Source organism: Synchiropus splendidus, chromosome 1 (assembly GCF_027744825.2).
Source record: "Synchiropus splendidus isolate RoL2022-P1 chromosome 1, RoL_Sspl_1.0, whole genome shotgun sequence".
In the NCBI taxonomy this organism is placed as follows: domain Eukaryota; kingdom Metazoa; phylum Chordata; class Actinopteri; order Syngnathiformes; family Callionymidae; genus Synchiropus; species Synchiropus splendidus.
The window spans coordinates 61,019,356-61,039,934 of NC_071334.1; the positions used below are offsets into that span (position 1 = coordinate 61,019,356).

Genomic DNA, 20,579 nt, shown 5'->3' on the forward strand with positions numbered 1-20,579 from the left:
AATAGCTAAGAGATGACAGAAAAAATCTGACTTAGGACACAAAGACCTGATTTTTTTTTTTTTTTTGACAATTCTGATTCTGGTTCTGATTCAGACATGCATGACTCAAGTCGTGTTCTTGCTCCTGTCTTCAAGTGGCACAGTTTGGTCATAACTAACCTCCCAAATATGTTCCATAGCAACACGTTGAAGAAGAACATGGAAAGGTTTACATGGAAGTCAGAGAGCGCTGCCAGTGGAGGGAAGAAAAAGGAAGCCAGTGGTGGAGGCCAATAAACTCATACAGACACTCACATGGAGTCAGTTGCTCAGTTTAATGAGAACCAGATCATGCACAACAACTCAAAAAAAAAAAAAAAAAAGTAGGCATCACTGCTCGGGAGCAGCCTCCCAAACACATCAACACTAGCCACACGTACATCAGCGCGTGTCTACTCTCAAGCATAAATCCACAGTGCTCACTGGCGTCTACAGACCGACACTAAAAGCAGTTAGACAGCAAGATTTAAAATCCCTAAAGAACATTTAGACACATTGAGCATTCGTTCTCTTTACTGGGGCTCTACCTGCAGAAGAAGCCCGAGGAAAATCTGGCACCTTTGAATCGGTTTATCCTGGTTATCTTACACCACTTTTTTTTATTATTTTTTATTTTACATCCTTCACTTCACCGCAATTGGAACGACAAAAGCAAACTAACAGTAAAGCTACAGTTAGTCCAGGCACATAATAAGCAGAAAGGAATGTCAATGAGTAGAAAACATGTGAGAGGGAGATGACATTCTAGGAACGTAAATGCACTGGTGTGTCAGAAGCTTTTTAAGAGAATTTTGGACTGAAGACAAGGTAACTACGGAGCTGCATAGTGAAGGACTACTGTGTGTAAGTAAGGCAAAGAGTATGACAGCCACTCTTCATTCCCTCCAACAGCTGAGGTATAAGCTCCACAATCTCCACTTCCCTGCCAACTCTCAAGCCCTGAGTCAGCCGCCGAAGATGGAATGCCACTTTTGTATCTCACCGTAAGTGCAAATGAGCCCATGAATGCCTTTGTTTGGTGTTGCAGATTTGTCACGATTAAGGCCGCAAACATGGTGCAAAATGGAATGAGCTCTCAAGTGAACCCAGATGTGAAAATGGCCAGTCAAAAAAAATTACTATTAGGTAGATTTCGGCACCTTGGCACCACAAAATATCATTTTTATTAGTTAAGACAAGTTTGCCCGGGTCACTGGGGTTCTGAAACCATTGCCAGTACCTCTGTCATCGGCCAATTTAATCCATTAGATATTTTTTAAATGATCTTTAACGCTAGAACAGAGCAAGGGTCTCTTTGGTTATAGTCACAGTCCATGAGAATAGTGTGTATTTCCATGACAATATACTTCCAGATTTTGAACGCTGTGGCTTGTCCACATGTCAATGTTAAACCAGGAGAGCCAGTAATGGGCTTTGGTGCTAGATATTTTCACAGCTGGAGCATCACTGGCGAGCAGGTCTTTTGAGTGACACACAGGAAAGAGGAAAGAGAGGAAGCCATTGAAACGCAACTTCATATGAATCATTAATGACCAACAGCAGTAAGAAAGATAATATATTCAGGTGAACTGAGGAGGACCGTGTTCTAAAAAAATGCACAACAAGGAACGTTGGCTTGCGCCTGTGAGACAAGACAAAAAGAAACAATGTCAAATAAAGTACCAACTTTTGTTCACTGTATTATTCAGTCTGGTCTCAAACAACATCCAAACAAACTTGGCGAGCAGGGAAAACAGTATAAAAAATTAAAACAATGACATCAAAAGTGCTCAAACAAGAAGTTTTCTGTTTTTTTAGGGGCAGATTTTTCTTTTTTTTTTTTTTCATTTCTATCCGTGTCCTCGAAGTTGGGGTGGAAAAGAGTTGCAGGAAGCAGCCGGGGCGGAGGTGAAAGGTCAAGGATGGCCTCTGAGGGACGCTGCTCCTACCGCGCTTCCAGTCCTCCAGGAAGATTCTAACCCAGGCTGGTGATATTAGCCCTGCCACCAGGTGGCGCCACAATGCGCTGGGTGTTCCTGCGTGGAATGTTGTCATCGACCTGAGCGCCTGAGGGAGAGATTGGACCGGATCAGTACACAGATCTCTCAGACCAATCATCCGGGTGTGAACCTGAGGACTGACTTACCTGAGAGGCTGAAGCCCGACTGGTGCAGGTTGCGAACTGGTTGCCCCGCCTGCTTGGCAGGGGAGGTCTTCGCAGATGAGGCAGGTGTCATGGCTTTAGGGGTGACTGACACCTCACAAACAGGCCCATCATAGAGACCTCTGGGGACACCTCTCAGCTCAGCCAACTGTGTGATGGACAGCAAAAATACTTGTAGTCGTAGCAAGTATAATAAGACAACACACACAACAGTTAGCGTACCCTGCTGCGGGCCTTTATCCTTTTGTAAACGTAGTCGGGGAACGGTTTGCGGGCCACAAATCGTCCGGAGCCCTCACTGGCATGGATGGTCCCTTCCTCCAGGACGAGCTTGCCCTGGCTGATGACCACCAGGGGGCCACCACGCACCTCCACACCTTCAAAGATGTTGTACTCCACACTCTGCAGGTAAAACACACGACATGCAGAGACTCACACTTATGCTGGTTTGCAGCATATAAACATATGATCCAACAGACGTCTCATGATAGTGAATCAGCTGCAGGACTGAATGACTGTGTCACTTGACGTAAAATATCAAAGGTGAGGTTAAAAAAAATCAGTTATGGAGGAGAAACAGAGCAGCTCCAGCACAGAGCTACTGGCCCCTGACCTGAAACGGTTTCGCTTTAAACTCTGTTTGTCCACTTGGAGATCAGTCAAATCGGAACTGAGCCACAGATCTGTTGACTCACACCATCTGGAGTTCATGTGAGCAGCCGCCCTGTCAAACTGCCAGAGTTTATGAAATGATGTTCGCTGATGAAGAGCTTAGCAGATTGAAAGTGTTTTCACTGAAAAGATTATGGTTTGGGACAACAACTCACATGTCTGTGTTCAGTTTTCAGGACCAAATGAAAGATGCGGCTAGAAAGTGTGTGCGTGTGAGCGTGTGTGTAAAGCTGCGCTCTCAGGGTGAGGTCATGAATGAGATCACAGAGAGGACCAACAGTACGGACACACGTGTACACACACTCTCCCAGTGACTACATTCTGGTGTTTCTATCAGTGCAGGGCTGAGGAAATGTGCGAAGCAAACACAGCAACAGATCAGTCAGATGATACACACATCCACATGCTCACAATGAGATGCGGTCAGAACGGTCAGAGATGACAGGTTCCACTTCTCGCACAGATCTTAACTATGAAATCACTCACAAGAATGTGTGAGAACCAAGCCCAGTTCAGCCATCGGATAATAAACACCTAGTACAGTACGACTAGGCCAGTCACACGGTAGTCACACAGCAACACTACAGTTAGGTAAACAGGATTCAAAACACTGCCTCTTACTCTCTTGGTAACTGAGATTTGAACTCATTTTTTCCAAATGATGATCTTGGTTTAGTTACCGAATTATGGGTCTTGGCTGAGATGATCTTTGTGACGTCGGGGTCCCACAGCACCAGGTCAGCATCTGAGCCCACAGCAATGCGCCCCTTGCGGGGGTACAGGTTGAAGATCTTGGCGGCGTTGGTGCTGGTCACAGCTACAAACTGGTTCTCATCCATCTTACCAGTCACCTGACAACAACAGGCAGATGTTAGGACAAGACAGGCAGAAGTCTCACTGTGATGTGACTCAAATGTTGTGGATCCAATTCTCATGACTCACAACTAAACATACCAGACACCGTAAAGCTTTGATGCGGAACAACTTTTCTCCGTTTAATTTTTTTTTGTCATGTGGGATGTGGATCCTTTCATAAAGTCTTAAAAAAACATTGAAAAGGACCAGAACTGAGTGAACTAAGCGAAGCATGTTGCAAATCAAATGCTTCCGCGTCACAGTTAATATTAGAAAGCACAAACCTCCGCATCCTCAACACAATCTCCCAATGACAAAGTGTCCCTTACAAAATTCCTGGACCCAATATTTTACATGAACGTATCAAATCTATAGCATTTTGTCTGCTACTGCGTGGTAAAAGGGACCCCAATGATGGGGGAGGAAAAGGAATAAATAAATACAAGTTTTTCAGGTTAAAAAAAAAAGATCTTTTTTCTTATTTGTGTAAACTAGTGCTGTAAAACTTTTACTGTGATGCTTCTGGACAAATTCAGTACCAACAAAGTTCGATCTCATCTCATATCTTGATATCTGACAGAAGAAACATCCCCTCCAAAATCTAAATGAAGTACGCCAAACCTGAATAACAGGTATAGAACAGAGCATCCATGAACAAGTCTGGCTCTCTCTGGCAGTAGACTTAAACTACACTGAAAGCTCTTATTTTGTTTGCGTAGAGTTTGCTGCTTTCGTAAACAGTGTACATACCACACACTTGTCCCAGATGATCGACATCCTCTCCTCTGTGCCATTGACACCTTCAGGAATCAAAGTGAAATCATCTTTACCCACGGCACGCTGGGCAGTGTTGAACGGACAGTGGGCGCTTCCTGTCACCTGCAGGTCGCCGCTGTGAGAGCAACGACAGGATTAGTGCGACGTTTTGTGATGAGCGGAGTGACCCTTCTCACCAGGAGAGGAGAGAGTTGAGATAGTCCGGCGTGGTCGGGTCAGGACTCAGAGGCGGTGAGGTGACATAGGCCGCAGCTTTAGCCCAGTTTTTGCTCCAGTAGTGCGAGCCATCCGTCCCCAGACTGGCAGCGATGGGCTCGCCATAGACGACTGTGCCTAAAGGTCCAGGGACATTTCAACCTCATCACAATGCTGCATGGGCTTCCAGGTGAATCTGTGTTTTGAAATCTCACCCTTCTTCCTGGCCTGAGCGATGACATCAGCTGCACTCTTGCTCATCACCTTGGTGACGTAGAGCGGACAGTTGGTCTGATTGGCCACAGTCACCGAGCGGTTCACAGCCTCTGCTTCCACCTGGGAAAGTAACAAGTCAGTCACAACCCAACAATCTCCATTTTCATTCTGATGCACCTCACTTGGCACTCAGATAGTTATCAAGCAAGCAACAACAGGAACGTAAGATTAGAAGGATTCTGCAGCAGGAGAATGAAGTCCGGCTGTTCAACAGCAGAAACAAACCTCCTCAGGACGACTCAGCACGTGGCCCTCAGGTCCAGTTATGCCCTGCTCCAGCATCCGACGCTGCTCCTAAACAACACACATTTGAACGCAAATAAAATGTTAAAGCCAAAACACGATGGCAGCGCAATCATCCCATATTATGTAATAAGGAACATTCTTGTCAACATCTACCCTTTAACTACTGCTCCTGGTGCTTTTTTTCTTTTGACAAATATTGTTTTTTTATTGTTAGATTTTACCAAATTAATTGATCATATTTTGATATTTTTCCATATTTGTAATGTTATTTGGATTTCTTTGACACATTTTATTGTTTTAATATTTCTGATACAATTTATATTTTTTTAATGAATGTTTTTTATTACATTTAGATTAATTTCATATTGTTTTGCCATCTTGAAAATTTGCTCCACCATTTAGATCAACAAGTTTGTCACCAACCTCGGCTACAATGTCTCCATTCTCGGCGTGGACTTGAGCAATGGCCCCCAGATCTCGGATCACACTGAAAACCTCGTAAATCTGCAGGTATACAAAGTAAATGTAAGTACTCCTTGTTATTGACAGCAACAGTACAGCATCATATTCTGTTGGACATTTGGTTGTTTGACATTTTGTTAGAGAACTACACCCCCTAGTGGACGTATCGCGTCATAACACTTTCACCAATGTAACATGCAGCTGAATTAACTCATTCACTGTCGACATTTACGACTAAAACTTTTGTCGTAGAAAAACATATTTTACTACATAACAATGATATATCATTGAATCCAGCAACAATTGAGACAGCGACACATATATCGGCCTGTGCATAAAATATTCCAGCTCTTCACGATTCACCCCAATCATGTGACTAAACCCCTCTATGTAGCAGCTAAACCATACGTCAGTTAAGAGTCAGGTGATACCACCCTATATTACTGAGCCAAAACCAGCATGAAACTGTCGCATCGTCGGATCCTACCTGAGCATCAGTCAGCTGAAACAGATCCTTGTACGCCAGATACACCATGAACGAGTTGATGCCTGAAAATGAATACAGTTAATAGATTTGTAGTACTCTGTTGTGACACAAACAGGGATTGTTTTGTGTTTAGGTTGGTCGACTCGTACCATGATCTTTGACCAGCGTCTCCATTTCTTCCTGAATGCCTTTGTGCCACTCGGTGATGTCCATGTGCAGCGAGTAGTCGCAGCAGGACTTGCTGTCGGCCCACTCGCGCCACTGCTCCAAGGCAGAGATGAGGCTCACCCCTGGTTCTGGGACCACGTGGTCGACTGGGTTCAAACACAGATGTCGAAACACAAGAAGTCATAAATAGATGAAAACAAATCTGGCGCTGATTAATCAAATTACAGAGATTATATATAAGACCTATTGCAGTGTCGTCGATTTTTGGGTGAGGATGGATTTATGTCCATGACTTGTAGCAAGTAAACTAAAGTAAGAGTGAAGTGTACATGTGTGTAGACTTTGATTACACAAGGAATATTGTTGCAAGTGTGTTTTGAAGAGAAGACAAAAGTCATGTAATATCAGAATAAATCATGAATATAAACATACCAGTTTAGGATATTACAATAATGTGTGAAGATTCAAGAAAACAGGTTTATGTAATAGAAACACAAATGATTAAAAAAAGAAACATAAGTAAATTCACCAAATTCAACAGATATTTTCAAATTCATTGTAATTTAAATTAAAAGTATTATGTTTGAACCGTAAACCTGATGGTCATTATTGAAGCAGTATTGAGATGGGTCTCAGTCTTGTCTCGGTATCGACCGTGTTCAGATCTTGGACCTGGACACAGGTCCAGACTGGGACTCTGGATTGCTTTCTTTTTTTGTTGGGACCACATTTTTGTTAAATTTTCCAAGATCAAATGGCAGCTATGAAATTTGGAAAAACAGCCGGTTCACACCACGTGCTGTGTCATGTCATATTTCCCTGTTGTGTGCTTTTGTTCATTGTGTCACATTTTAAATAAAAACACCATTTAAAAAATAAATAAATGTCCAAAAATGAACAAGATTGTGTTTCTGGCCCTAAGGGTGACCACAACTATGAGCACACAGCCCCTAAAATTGCAGCGCTCAGCACTGAGGAGAGGGAGTTTGTTTGGTTGCCAGTCAAGGGAGTGTTTATTTATTTTTAGAATGCATTACCGCCACTAAACTAATGACCATCCCAACATCAAGTTGCTGTGGAGTAGTCACATTGCTGGAGATAAATTGAAACAAATGAGTGTTTTATCTGTCCAGTTCTGTAGAATCGCTTTTTTAATTTTTTTTCTTTGTTTTATTTATATAAATAAAACAAAGGGTAGTGTATAAAAGGCCCAAATAATAATTAATGTATAATATAATTTTAATGAGAGCAAACATAAAAATGTGACGCACCTGGCATATTTATGAAAACAACATGAGTTAATACAAATATAACAATAAAGTAATAAATGAATAAAATTTAATTTAAGCTTAAATTTAAAAAGCCATTTCAGGTTTCAATATGGCATTATTCAAGATAAATAGCTGGTAGTTAGACACCAAAATTGTGGTTGGAAGCTACGTTGATGGTCTTACTTATCATGGTGGTGCCTCCTGCCAGCGCTGCCTTGGTTCCCTGGTAGAAGTCATCGGCGGAGGTCATTCCTCGATCGGGCATCTGGAAGCGAGTGTGGACATCTATCCCGCCTGGCATCAGCATGCGGCCATGAGCATCGATGGTCTTCACCCCGCCAGGAACAATAAGGTTCTCCCCAATTTGTCTGAGGAAACAACATCATATCATAACACGCAACAAGAGGTTTTTTATTTTTCAACCTAAAATAGGAAGTCACTTACTTGATGACTCCATCCTCCATGTAAATGTCAGCAGAGAAGGACTGGTCATCGTTCACAATCTTGGCCCCTTTGATCAGGAGTCGGTCGCTCTGGAAAACCATTGAGAGCTGAGTCAGATGACAGGTGAGGGGGATTACAGTTCCATGAGGACGCAGTGTAGGAATGAGACACTGTCAGAGACAGTGTCCAACTTGGCAAGGACCAACGCTGCGTAAGACAGGTTGCCATGGGAAATGTCAGAAAAATATTTAGCAGATGAATAACATCAAGAACATAGGAAACTAAAGCTCATGATAGGGAAGTGTCCTCCTCAGATGGGATTAATATTTCAATAGATTTTGGAGTCTTTGTCAAGGTTTTCCAATTCTCATGCCAGACCAATCTTTTATCATGCTGTTTCCAAGGTTATTTTAGCTCACGAAAACGAAAGGAAAAATTTTAATTTTAGACCATTTTCAAAGAAATGGAATAGAAATGAAAAGGCTCGTTTTTTTGTCAAGACGTTTGACCTGACCTGACAACGCTGACTATCACAATGGTGGAAGTTGAGATAAAGCGTCATCTTGGCAAAATTTAGAATACTTAAAAAATGCTTTCAAATTAAACTGAGTTTTATTTGTGACCTACCTTTAGTCTTGTCCCAATACCCCACACTGAAGGGGGAAAAAACTAAAACTAATAAAAACTAGCCAACCCACTCTAAAACAAATTAAAAGTAACTGAATTTGAAAGTCAAAATTTCTAAACAAAATCTAATGAAGAATCCAAAACAATTACAACCTTGACTGCTCCACAACAATCATCATGCTGAATGTGTTTCCATTGTTAATTATTTTGGTGCTGCATTTACGTTTATACCAACCATTAACCAACAAGGTAAAGCTCAAGTTTTGCCCTACCAGTCTAAATAAAGATTTGTAATGTCAGCCATTTGCATGTCTATATCAGGTGAGTATATTTCACAGTCAATTTCACAGTATTTCAGTGAAATTAAGGTGGGAATCCACAGTAAAACAGCCTAGTCTAAAGAAGACCCCTGTCTCCCACAGCAGTGTGGAACCTGTCCCTACAGCAGTGGTTCTTAACCTTGTTGGAGGCACCGAACCCCACCGGTTTCATATGCTCATTCACCGAACCCTTCTTTAGTAAAAAAAATAAAATATGATACACTAACTGCAGACTAGACTGAGGGGTGGACCTCTGCGGCGGAGGCTCCACCGAACCCCTGAGACCGACTCACCGAACCCCTAGGGTTCGATCGAACCCAGGTTAAGAACCACTGCTCTACAGAGAGTGGAGCATGTCATCAATCATCCTGGCGCACTCCAACACCACTTAAGCAAGTCAAGGGGTTCTCACCACTTTTCATCATGCACCCCACAGAGTGCACCCCCTAAACCTCTCCCCCTCATGCCACCCCGACAGCAGCCCCAATCCACAGAGGGAGTGTCAGTGGTCACAAGGACACAGACGGGCGCTGCTAACAAAGGCCTCTCTGTGCGAGGCACCACAGAAAAGCTGCAGCCCAGGGAGTTCGGAGATTCGAACCACGAGAGCAACTGCTGCTTTCTTCCCGCAGAACACAACGTGACTCAACCACTGAAACAGAGACGGGTTATGGATCTTGATCTCAGGAGCAGGTACCCTCCATCTAGGATTTTCCCACATCCACACGACAAGCGTTTCACTACACTTCCCTTGAGTTAAATAACATCCTGACGCATTTTCAGGGCTTCTCTTTTTGGTGTTTGCTTTCAGTCACATGTTAAATGAGGAACACACATCCCTTTTCTACATGGAAATCAATGCAGTCTACTTATATATTTTCTCATACTGAAATTGCTGTGCCTGATGTTACCAAAATTAAAATGTAAAAAAAAGAAATATTTTCATGTTGCATGTGCCCCAGTGAATTATTATTTTATGCTAGATTTTCTTGCCGACAAATATAATCATAGAAAAACTACTATGTGAATTTATGATGTGATGTGGCTCCTATGTAAATAACTTGGGCTGCAACTGATAGTCAACTAATATACACAATGTACACTAGTGTTGAATGTTGTTTACTTATACTAACTTATAAGTGTAATTTCTCTGAATGTGGTTTGAATGGTTTGACAAATCTGACATCTCTTTAATGTGTCCATTATGAAAATGTTTCCTATACTCATGACTATTGCTCCTCTTACTGTGGATAGTGTTAAGTCACGCGTGGACAGAAAAGAGAGGGATGACGCCGTGACTCATGGACACATTAAGATGTCTGCGACTGACTTAACAGTCGATTATTCGATGCAGCTCCAGTAATTACCCACTTAAAATCCACGACCAAGACAATTGAAAAATGAAACATGTTTAAAACAGACAGAGAGCAGCTCTCTCAGTAAAGTTCCGCTCTGAAAATCTAATAACATTGTAATATCAATGTAATACTGGTCTTAATCTCAGTCACAGACTGACATGGAAGCTAGAGCACAGTTATTCTGCTGACTGCAGCAGGAATGAGAAGCACTTTGTGGTTGTTTGAAAAGTGCAGTGGTTTTGTGTCCACCGTACCGGTGCAAACAGAAGTGAACTCCGACAGACAGCTCTGGAGCGGCGCGTCTGGATCCAGCCGTCTGCTGGCCCGCTTTCATTCAAGCACCACTGAAAAATGCAGTGACATCATGCTCACCCATCGCAGCTGTCATTATCGCATTACGCTTCTTCCAAGAGTTCCGATCAGTGCACTGTTACAGGCAATACTCATCTTGTCCTTCATGAATCCATACAAAACAATGCTTCACATCCAAGCAGCAGTTTCTGTTCAACCTGAGCCAAACAGGACAATGACCTTTCTTTACTGGGATTCCTCCAGCCTCACAAACAGGATGTGGACAAAGCCTGGTAAATTCACTGGAATTTCACTCCTTTATTTACTATTCACAACACAAAACTCAGCCATGCACACAGTGCAACACGGTGAATCAGTCCAACATTCTCAATAGACTGAAATGTTTGAGTCTCAACTGAACTATTCTCTCAAGGGAACTCGACACAAATAGGACGATCTTGTGCCGATCTCGACTTACAAAAATGTTTCAGTGGGATTTTCTGCCACTTATCTTGAATATTTCACAGTTACGCAACTTATGTCTGGCTAAAATTTACTATTAAAAACTATTTTTAATAGTAATGATGGTAATAATAATTTAATTACACTTCCTGCCACAATGCAATAAACAATAATAAAAATAAGACAATAATATGAATGATAACAAATTATATTGATAAGAACACTAATGAAAATAATATTCATATTGATTTAAAAATATTGATATATTGATAATATGAATATTATTACAATAAAAGTAATTACAATTGAGATACAAATGAAATTATAATAGAGTAACAATAGAGTGAATATGTGCTGACGGCAATTTATGATCATTTTAATCAGCCAAACATGTATTTGTTGATAATATATTGTCGTGGTGAGTGGCCCTGTACCAATATGGCTGCCCTGTAGTCAAGTCACAAGAGCACTACTTAAAAAAAATAATAACACAGGAGGAAGGTTATACAGCCTCATCCTCAAGTCGGGGTTCTGTTTTCTGTCAGAATGTGAACCAGGTGTGGGTTTCTTCAACATGGGACATCTACAATGACTAATTCTGACTATTCCACCAGGTGCGAGTCAAAGACTGAGAAAAGGTGTTTCATATTAACACTCCAGGTTTAGAGCATGTCAGCACTAAAGTCCGCTTGAACTCGAACAAAACACAGCTTCAGTCTGAAACACTGTGTCACCCTGGAGAGGAGTCGATGGAATAAAACCGCTTGGGTCGAGTGAAAATAACTGCACAAGTTTGAGTCGTAGCCTGGCAACGTCTTGTGTTGTCATTCAAGAGGAAAACATTGAGGAAACACGATGAGGTCAAGGCAAGAACCCTGCCAAGTTGGATATTTAGCTTTTTGATTCATAAGACGTCTCTGATTAAAACAAAACAGCCAGAGTCACATATTCATGTTCGGACGAGAAAGACAAAAACATATGTTACCACTCAACTTCCACTTTCAAACAAGGGATTTTTTGAACATGTATATGGGGTGTTTCAGAACAACATTGGCTTCTTATTTGACTGTTCAAAACCCAATGTTGCTTGCACCATAATAAACATGTTGAAAGACAAGAGAGAACAGCATTTCAAGGACAAAAGATAAAGTGGACATGCTTTTTAAAATGTCCGCAAAAGGAATGAAAAAAAAAAAAACATAAAATCCAATTGTTTTTAGTGTCCCGGATTTCATAATGTAAATCAAGTTTTGAAAATTGCATAGTACAGTATAGTAAATGTTAGCACAATATGGCACATAACAGACTTTCAGGGGTTAGAAACTGAGCATCTGATATGACGTCACCTTCGCAGTTCAATCACTGAAGCCATATGTGCACAATTCCACATACAGTAGACACTGCATTAAGAAAAAAAACAGATGCAGCTTGCAGCTGGTGTATATCATGTGTATTAGTTGAGTATCGAAATTGTTGTTAGTTGCAGTCAGCAGCTGCAGCTGCACTCACGTTTGTTGCATCAGATTCGATTAGCATCATCTCCTCCCACAACAGACTGTGTAATTGTACACAGAATCCTGTCGTAAAATTTCCCCTCAGTGTCAAATACATCCATTCAGCTTTGTTGGAGGGATTATGAGGTAAAACTGTACAAGTTGTTTATCATCATTACAGCACCTTCTGGTACAAACACAATTTGCAGTGAAATACTGGGTTCAGACACAGTTAGGCTGCTGGTACTGTGGTTCTGGCAGTGGTTAACTACGACACAATATAACTCTTTGTTTAGATGAAAGTTCAGCTGCAGTTTAAACTTCCTGACATACACATACAGTGTTCCACACTCGTTCATGAATGGGTGAGACTTGGGATTGCTCTTATTGAGGGACGTAAAATGAAGCTCAGATGGTAGCTGGAAGAGTTGGTCTACACCACTGTTCCACTGAGGAGTGGAGCTGTGAGGAGTTTAATCCAGATGCGTCTCAGAATAGTGTCGGTCTAAGAATACCTTTCCAGTCTTCACGTCAAACACCTCCTCTCATGCTTTCTAGATTAAAGGATTTGCAGAATAAAATGTAAAAATAAACTCTGAGGATTGCATCAAGCCTGTATGGGTGGTAAAATTGAGAGCAGATTTCCAGTCCTTCACATCCAGGTGGAAGTCAGTCACAAGAATCACACACAAGAATTACAGTTTGATTTCTGTGTGAATTATATGGTTTGTTTTTCAAGTGAACTAATCATGCATGTCTTTAGTCACAGTTGAATTCTGCTGCGATTCCAGCCTCATTCAGCAGAGGAGCTCAATCTAACAGTCTGCAATGTGGCCAAATCAGAGAATCATTTCTTCAAACAGCTGGCAAATGTGTCAACTAACCTGAATGACCAACATTTGTAAAGAAGAATCAATGTAAGGGAACTTCTGCAGGGACAAAGTGCAACGTGTATTTGCCTCAAAGAGCTCTCGCCACACAGTGATGCCGTCCCTGCTTCTTGGAAAACAACCTCTCTCTTTAGGAAGTGCTCCCCGCTGCACCAGGTCCTTCTGCATGGACCTTCTACTTAGCCTGTTATATTTCCTAATTCTAGGGTGATGCCACTTGTTTCACAGCTTTAAGTTTTGTACAGACCCAATATCGTAAGAAAGTCAAAACAAGTGTAAATATATTTATGAATGAATCTCAACAGCACTAGGGACATCACTCACAACCAACCAGGAACTGTCTCCAATCCCAGGTGGAGAACTTCTGCAGCTTCATGTATTTTTAATGTTTCTAATGTGCATGCCGGCTACTCCAGCTGACCAAGTCCATCTGGTCCTGGCGGCGGCTGCAGCATTAACAATCATTACCCAGTCAGGGTTCCACCCAGAGGACTCTGCCATCTCAATGTGATCGTCAGAAAGTCATGAAACATACAGCGCGTCTCTGTCGCCGCGACTCGCTTTCCTGTTTTTACTGAACTCATTTCCTCTCCAGCTTCTGTTTGGGTTTTAATACACTTAACTGTGATCCTCTTTTCCCAGCGACGCCTGCACGGAAGAGTGATTCAGACTTACGAGTAGAGCTGACCTGAAGTCAACCACAGCATCATCCTAACTAAATTCATTCTTTACCCATTTAAGGATATACAATTTTCCTTTATGAAAACAAAAAGCAGTTTTACCGTTCTGATAAAGAGAAGGCGGTACATGAGCGCTGACCTAATCACTGCTGGGACTAATCCTCTGATCTCTGCAGACCGGCTGCTGCAGCTCAGGCACTACTGAGAGAGCTGACAGAAGATGAGGAGATCAGGTCACACTTGGATATTGCTACCACTGGCAATAAGATATGTTTTACTTGGAACACCTGAGATTATTGTCTCGGGAATCAATCAATGCTGTGCATCATTCTACAATGTCTTCATAAACTTGAACGCTGTTGCATTTTCAAAGAATTAAAGAGAGCTTCAAGTGAAAGAACTGCATAGCACGTCGACTGATGTAGCAGCTTTGACCTCCACGTGGTTCCACCTATAGGTACTCCTACATATAAGGTGACCAGAGGAGCTCAATACGTCCTACAAAATAAAGGTTAGCGCCACCTCCATGGAAAATAAAGTGTTCTTTCTTTGGTTCTTTAGACCCACGCCCCAGTAATGTTTTTCTATATTATTAAAGCCACTTTTTTTTCCACAGAGAAATGCCTTCCTTACTCACTTAGCATGTTTTACAGCAGAGAATGGGAGGAAATAGAAGGCACTGTCCCCTCCCTACACCCCTCCTCCTCCTCCCTCCACCCCCTCCCTGTATAGTCTCTACTTTCCATTGAAGCTCCATCCTCCCTGCAGCTATGATTTCACTGGGATTCATTTGACAGGGTGACACAATTCACCTGCACGTTCCTAAAAATACAACCAAAGAAAACACCTAGACTGTCAAGACTACTGTGGACAAAGAGAGTCAACGAAGCGCCTGCACTCTGTTCAGTACTTCAGTATTTAGGGGGGTGCAGCCCATACTCGGGTATGGACTGTTTTGGAGGGCACGTTGGACACTAGTTCGAATGCATAGTATCTGGCAGCATCACTCTTACGCGACACTGAGAACCGGGGGGAGAAGCAGCACCCACAGCCCCGCAGGCCCCGACCACCCGGCCACCTCACCCCGGGACACCACGAACAGGTCACCCTCGCGATAAAAAACCCCGCCCAGCACCCGGGTCACTCACTGTGATGCGGGGAATGTTCTTCTTGCCCTGGTATCCAGACATGTTCACCGGTGCTTCGCCTGGCTCTGCGCCGTGGAGCCGCGATCAGTTCACAACGACAGCGATGATGTGAGGATGATGATGGCGGCGAGCAAGATGGGGGTGAAGGCTGAGGCTCCCTCACCGGCAGTTTTGGGGGGGAATGTCCTGAAAAGAGTCAGCTAAGGCTCAGTCTCCCGGAGCTACAGTGGCCTTTGCTTCTCAGACGGATTCAGACAAGAAGAGGGGCGAAGAGAGGAGGGAGAAGGAGACAGGGGAGGGAAGAGCCGAGCCGCTTCCCATGCACTGAACTGCAACGCGCATGCGCCCAGCCTCGCCCTGCTCCATGGACGAGAGACTCTAACGGCATCAATTTTTGGATTAGGACAAAGACAGAGTTCGAACCGGACATATCTTCGCCTCTTTTAAAAATAATACTAATATATCGTTGTTTAAAAATTTATACTAATAAATAATTACAAAAAAAACCTGCCAGAAATTGGAATCTGATATGAGGAAGTTATATGATTCAAAGCAATGGAATGCAATAAATCAAAAGCAAATATGTCAAGCTCAATCACAGAGTTGGACGAAATAAAATACACAGTCCACGTCGGCAAACAGACAGGATGATATTGATTTTCCGGAAAGTGTCCAGATTGAATCAGGAAGACAATTTCGATGCATATAGAGCGGCATCTGCCAGTTTCTGTCTCCAGCTTCTTTGCTCTTTGTATGTGTGATATCGTGAACTGCTTTGAAAGTTAGCTGTGGTTTCATTCTGATCGGCAATGGTCGAATACTATGAGTTAAAAAGACAGTGTTCAGACTCAAACTTTGATCCAATTGACTCATGATTTAAGATTAGTTTAGTCTGTCGATGCTAACATCACCAAAATAAAGAAAGTGTCACCATACTCAGACACAACTGACATACAGGACAAATTAACTTCTATGACTTCAAAAATATAAATTCAACAGGAGAGCTGGACTGTTGCATACATACTGATGTCATATCAATGATCAGATACGATCGACTATAGACCAGGCAGACTTAAATACGTTGCACGGGCTAATGCACTGGATCAATACGTAGCATGACACCAGAGCACATCACCCGGGTTTAAAGCTCTCAACAGCATCCTGAGTGATGGAATATTCACAGACACCATCAACCCCAGCAGGCGTTAGCCGCCTCACTTCACCATCCACACAGACCACACCCCAACAGATTGTGGACCACCCATTAAAAAAATGTAAACATGGCTGATAAATTGATATTGTCCAGCTTTCATTTTTCACAATACAACTTTCAAGAATCTCAATGGAAAGCCAATGTATTGCCAACCATCAGGCTCTCCATGGTGCTCTAACTTTAGAAATACTGCTGCATTCTTCGATAGTAATGTATTTAAATACATCTAAATGCATGATTGTAGGATCTAAATATAAAGTACACTTGTAGGCTGTGTCACGGAGAACAAAGGACCGTAACCTGGAGACATGGAATTGCTATTGCCTACATAGTTGCATGGCACTTTAATGAAATAAAAGCTAACAGGACTTCACAGAGGACGAAGACTGTGTCTGACTGTCAGGGTGAAAGTTGCTCTTGTCTCTGTTTAGTAAAACAACTAAAAAATGGATTTCAATTCAATCTGTAGCAAAGGTGCACAAAAACAGTGGAGGTGCTTCAGATTAACATCCACAAATCTAGATGGTGGATCTAGATCCAGAAAATAGATATGATTATGACATATCTATTTTGTGGTAAACAAACAGTGAGCATATCCCTTGTACATCCCTTGAAAGCATCACAGATGAATTCCAAAATATGCCCCACAAAGCATTAAATCCAAAATATTAATATTTGAGGCATGATTGAATACCAAGGACATGTTGCCAGAGTCTGTGAAATAAAAATTTCTCTGCTTTCATTTCCTCAGGAGGCGAGGTGGTAGGGAGCGAGTCAATAGATGGCAGAACGCATCTGTGGCAACACACCCACACGTGGCATGTCTGGGGTGTAATACATACACAGAAACATCAATAAAACATTCAGAAGTTTTCACACGGCGTGCTGCTTTTCCAGTGACGTCACTATACAAAGTCATTTTGCAAAACTATTTCCACCACTCTGGGACAAAATAATCTCAGAACAAAGTGTTAGATAAAAAAAAAGGGGAAAGAAATAATGCGAATATAACTGCAACATTAGCTATAAAATAGGATATGCAACATGTCGCATGGTTTGGAAACAGTGGCACTGAGGAAGAGACAGGAGGCAGAGCTGGAGGTAGTAGAGATGAAGATGCTGAGCTTCTCTCTGGGAGTGAGCAGGATGGATAGGATCAGGAAGCAATAGATCAGAGGGACAGCACATGTGCTCAGGTGTTTAGGAGACCAAGTCAGAGAGGCTAGATGGAGATGGTTTGGCCATGTACAGAGGAGAGAGAGCCAGTACATTGGTAGGAAGATGTTGAGGTTGGAACTGCCAGGCAGAAGGTGGAGAGGAAGGCCAAAGAGGAGATTGATGGAGGTGGTGAAGGACGACCTGAGGTGTGTAGGTTTGAGAGAAGAGGAAGCAGAGGACAGGGTGAGATGGAGGAGGATGATCCGCTGTGGCCACTCCTGAAGGGAGAAGCCGGAAGGAAAAGAAGATATGCAACAGGCAAACATAAAAATACAACAATAAAAAAATAAACACCACTCGCAACTGTATTTTACATTTAGTTCTATGCACCAGAGAATTGACCGTGTCTTTACCTCTGACGTCATCAGAACAGCAGCTTGTCATGAGCAGACTCCTAAATGTTTGGTTTACATACTGTGCATATATTATCCACCAGATATCAACCATGGCTTGCGACAGATGAATTCTGCTGTATGAGGCATCATCAGTCATTGGTGAAAATGCCAGGTTTTTGAGAAAATAATTTACTGTTCACGGTCAGTGCGATCTGCTATCTGTTGCCGATGAGGTTGTAGATGCTGGATTAGCGCCATCCATGCGGTGGAGGCTGAGGTGTAGAACTTTGGTTAGTTGGTTATTTAATCCAGGCCTCACTTAATTTTAGCCGAGATTTTCTGATGACTCTTAATCACTGAAACAATTTAGCCCCAAAATTTTACTGACAGAAGGTGTTCTGGCACTTTGTTACTGCACAAAAGCTGTTCCGTGTATTATAAAGAGTAAAGTGCACTGTTTAAACATACACAAAAACCCATCCCCACAGTCAACACCAATTTTCTGCAGGAAACCCAGATTCTTGTTTGTGACTATCACTGATATATTATTTTGAAAAGCATAAGATTCTTTCTTTTTTTAGATAAGGAAACCAAGTAAACTGAAATAGCACTTATCAAATTGCAATAGATCAGAGTTGCAATACAATCAGCACCCACGTATTTAGACAACACTGAATCAGGACAAAAGCACAAACCTGCCCTGCTAAAACATGTAGGGCAATAATATGGAGTGTACGCCACAATAGGTGGCAATGAATCAGAATAAGAATACATTTTGAACTAATGCTCCAACAGACCCACTCATCTACCATGAATCCTGTCCACCAACATGGTGCCAAAAATCCACTGTAGAGTGTATTTATTACAACATCAAAGCTTCAAGAATTCCTCACATTACACCACTGAGTTGAATACGCCACAATCTGAATTCAGATTGTGCGTCTGTTCATGGAATGCCTTTGTTTTACAGAGTGATGGAAGCCTAATGATGTGAGCCACAGACCTGCCACTCCCTCTGTTTGTCGCAGTGCTTTCTGGGAAATGTAGGCTGATCAACTTGGATTAAACTCACTTTCATGACGCTGTACTTTGGACAAGCGCGACACCTTGACTGAAGTTAATGTACGACACCGGGTGGAAGCAGGTGAGGCGTAGATGAAGATTTACCCTGTTATCATCGAGGTTTTGCAGCGCTTCCTTCCCGACGCTCTGCCGGATCTCCACCCTCTTCGGCGGCTGCGAGACGTCGCTCTGCCGGTCAATGACTCTGCCGCATGTTGAGAACAGACCCAGGTCGTGGGCTCTGCCGTCCGAGGAGCTGTCCACGGGGCAGAAGACCCCGCAGAAATTCTGCCGGGACCTGGCAGGGCTGCCGGTGCTAAAGCCGCTGAACAAGGCTGGCGCTTCCCCGGTGCTCGACATCCTTCAGTGCCGCTGTGTGCGCTGTGGTCGTGCGTCGGCACTGACACCGCCTTCAACAGTCGCTGTCCAGAGCTGGATCGCAAAGCTCCTCAAAGCGTCACCAAGATTTTCAGAATGTGTCGAACGTTGCAAGTAAAGAAAGAAAACGCAATGATGACAAATCAAAGCAGTATTGTTGTCATTGAGAATTGATGTCACGTTACCTTGAGAGTTGAGGGGTGAGCTGAAGCTGGAGTCTAAATGTGCACTGAAGGCACCAGAGGGCCACGTCAGAGGGACACGAGGAAGGGACGGGACAAGATCAGGACCCTGGAGAGTTCACGCAAGTCCCACCCAGTCCAATCATGCGGGGGTCTGTGCACAAGAAGCGGCAGTGTCCATACTTCATGGGGACAAAGATGTGTGGGGACAAGGAGTTACATTTCCTTGAATCACGTAGAAAAAGGTGACTTAACTACTGCCTATCAAAATAGATTTATTGCGATTAAACATGTTATTAAACAGTATATTATATTATATTATATTATATTAAACATTAAATACCTTCAAATTATATGACATTTACCAGGACGTCACAGTCTTTAGTACCTGTAGGTAACACTCTACATCATGAAGAAAAAAGCTCCAAGACGACATAATAATAATAATAGTTATTATAATTTGCTGCAAATGTCCCCACTAAGCTAGCGATACAAGTGTGTGTGTGCGCTCATTAATAATCGATATCTCATCTGGTACATTGTTAATCTTTCATGTTGTTCAAGTGTGTGACCTTCATAGCAATGAAATGATGATCAAATTAAACAACCTCGAGTTTGTTTCACTTCAGTCAGTCAGTTTCCATAACAACAAGCAGGGCAGTCCATGGCTCTCAGTGTCCCGGGTGTGTGACAGTATGTGGATCTGAGTGGGCGATGGAGGTTGTCCAATCCAGCAGGACAGGAGCACTGAGGTGTAGCTGAAAGGGAGAGCTTTCAGACCCCCGCCGCTCCCAGCTGGCCCTGCCTCCTGCAGAGAGTTAAAAAAATATAAAAGAACTGGAGAGGAAAGTTGGCAGTAATAGACATGTATTTGTGTCCAAAAATAA

The 20,579-nt window shown here is 42.6% G+C and overlaps 1 protein-coding gene across 2 annotated transcripts; it reads right to left on the reverse strand.

The window, feature by feature from the left end:
• Nucleotides 1-295: 295 nt before the first annotated feature.
• dpysl2b (dihydropyrimidinase like 2b) lies at nt 296-19,707 on the reverse strand. 2 transcript variants are annotated; one of them, XM_053868899.1, is made up of 14 exons: nt 19,238-19,707; nt 8,036-8,124; nt 7,775-7,959; nt 6,302-6,466; nt 6,153-6,214; nt 5,627-5,707; nt 5,183-5,251; nt 4,897-5,017; nt 4,663-4,819; nt 4,460-4,601; nt 3,535-3,705; nt 2,405-2,584; nt 2,165-2,330; nt 296-2,085 (listed from the first exon to the last, which is right to left on the reverse strand). In XM_053868899.1, the coding sequence occupies exons 1-14, from the start codon at nt 19,490-19,492 to the stop codon at nt 1,994-1,996; spliced, it is 1,935 nt and encodes a 644-aa protein (XP_053724874.1). In that variant the 5' UTR covers nt 19,493-19,707; the 3' UTR covers nt 296-1,993. The 2 variants fall into 2 exon arrangements, with proteins under 2 accessions (XP_053724874.1, XP_053724883.1); XM_053868908.1 differs by lacking the exon at nt 19,238-19,707 and adding an exon at nt 15,305-17,087.
• Between the last annotated feature and the right edge of the window lie 872 nt (nt 19,708-20,579).

Bases quoted from the DNA above. Each gene is read 5' to 3' on its own strand.
- dpysl2b (XM_053868899.1), bottom strand. From the start codon at position 19,492: ATGTCGAGCACCGGGGAAGCGCCAGCCTTGTTCAGCGGCTTTAGCACC. The intron at 4,820-4,896 runs GTGAGATTTCAA...CTGGACCTTTAG, and splicing joins CGCTCAGGCCAGGAAGAAGG to GCACAGTCGTCTATGGCGAG. The intron at 4,602-4,662 runs GTGAGAAGGGTC...TTGCTCTCACAG, and splicing joins CTCAACTCTCTCCTCTCCTG to CGGCGACCTGCAGGTGACAG.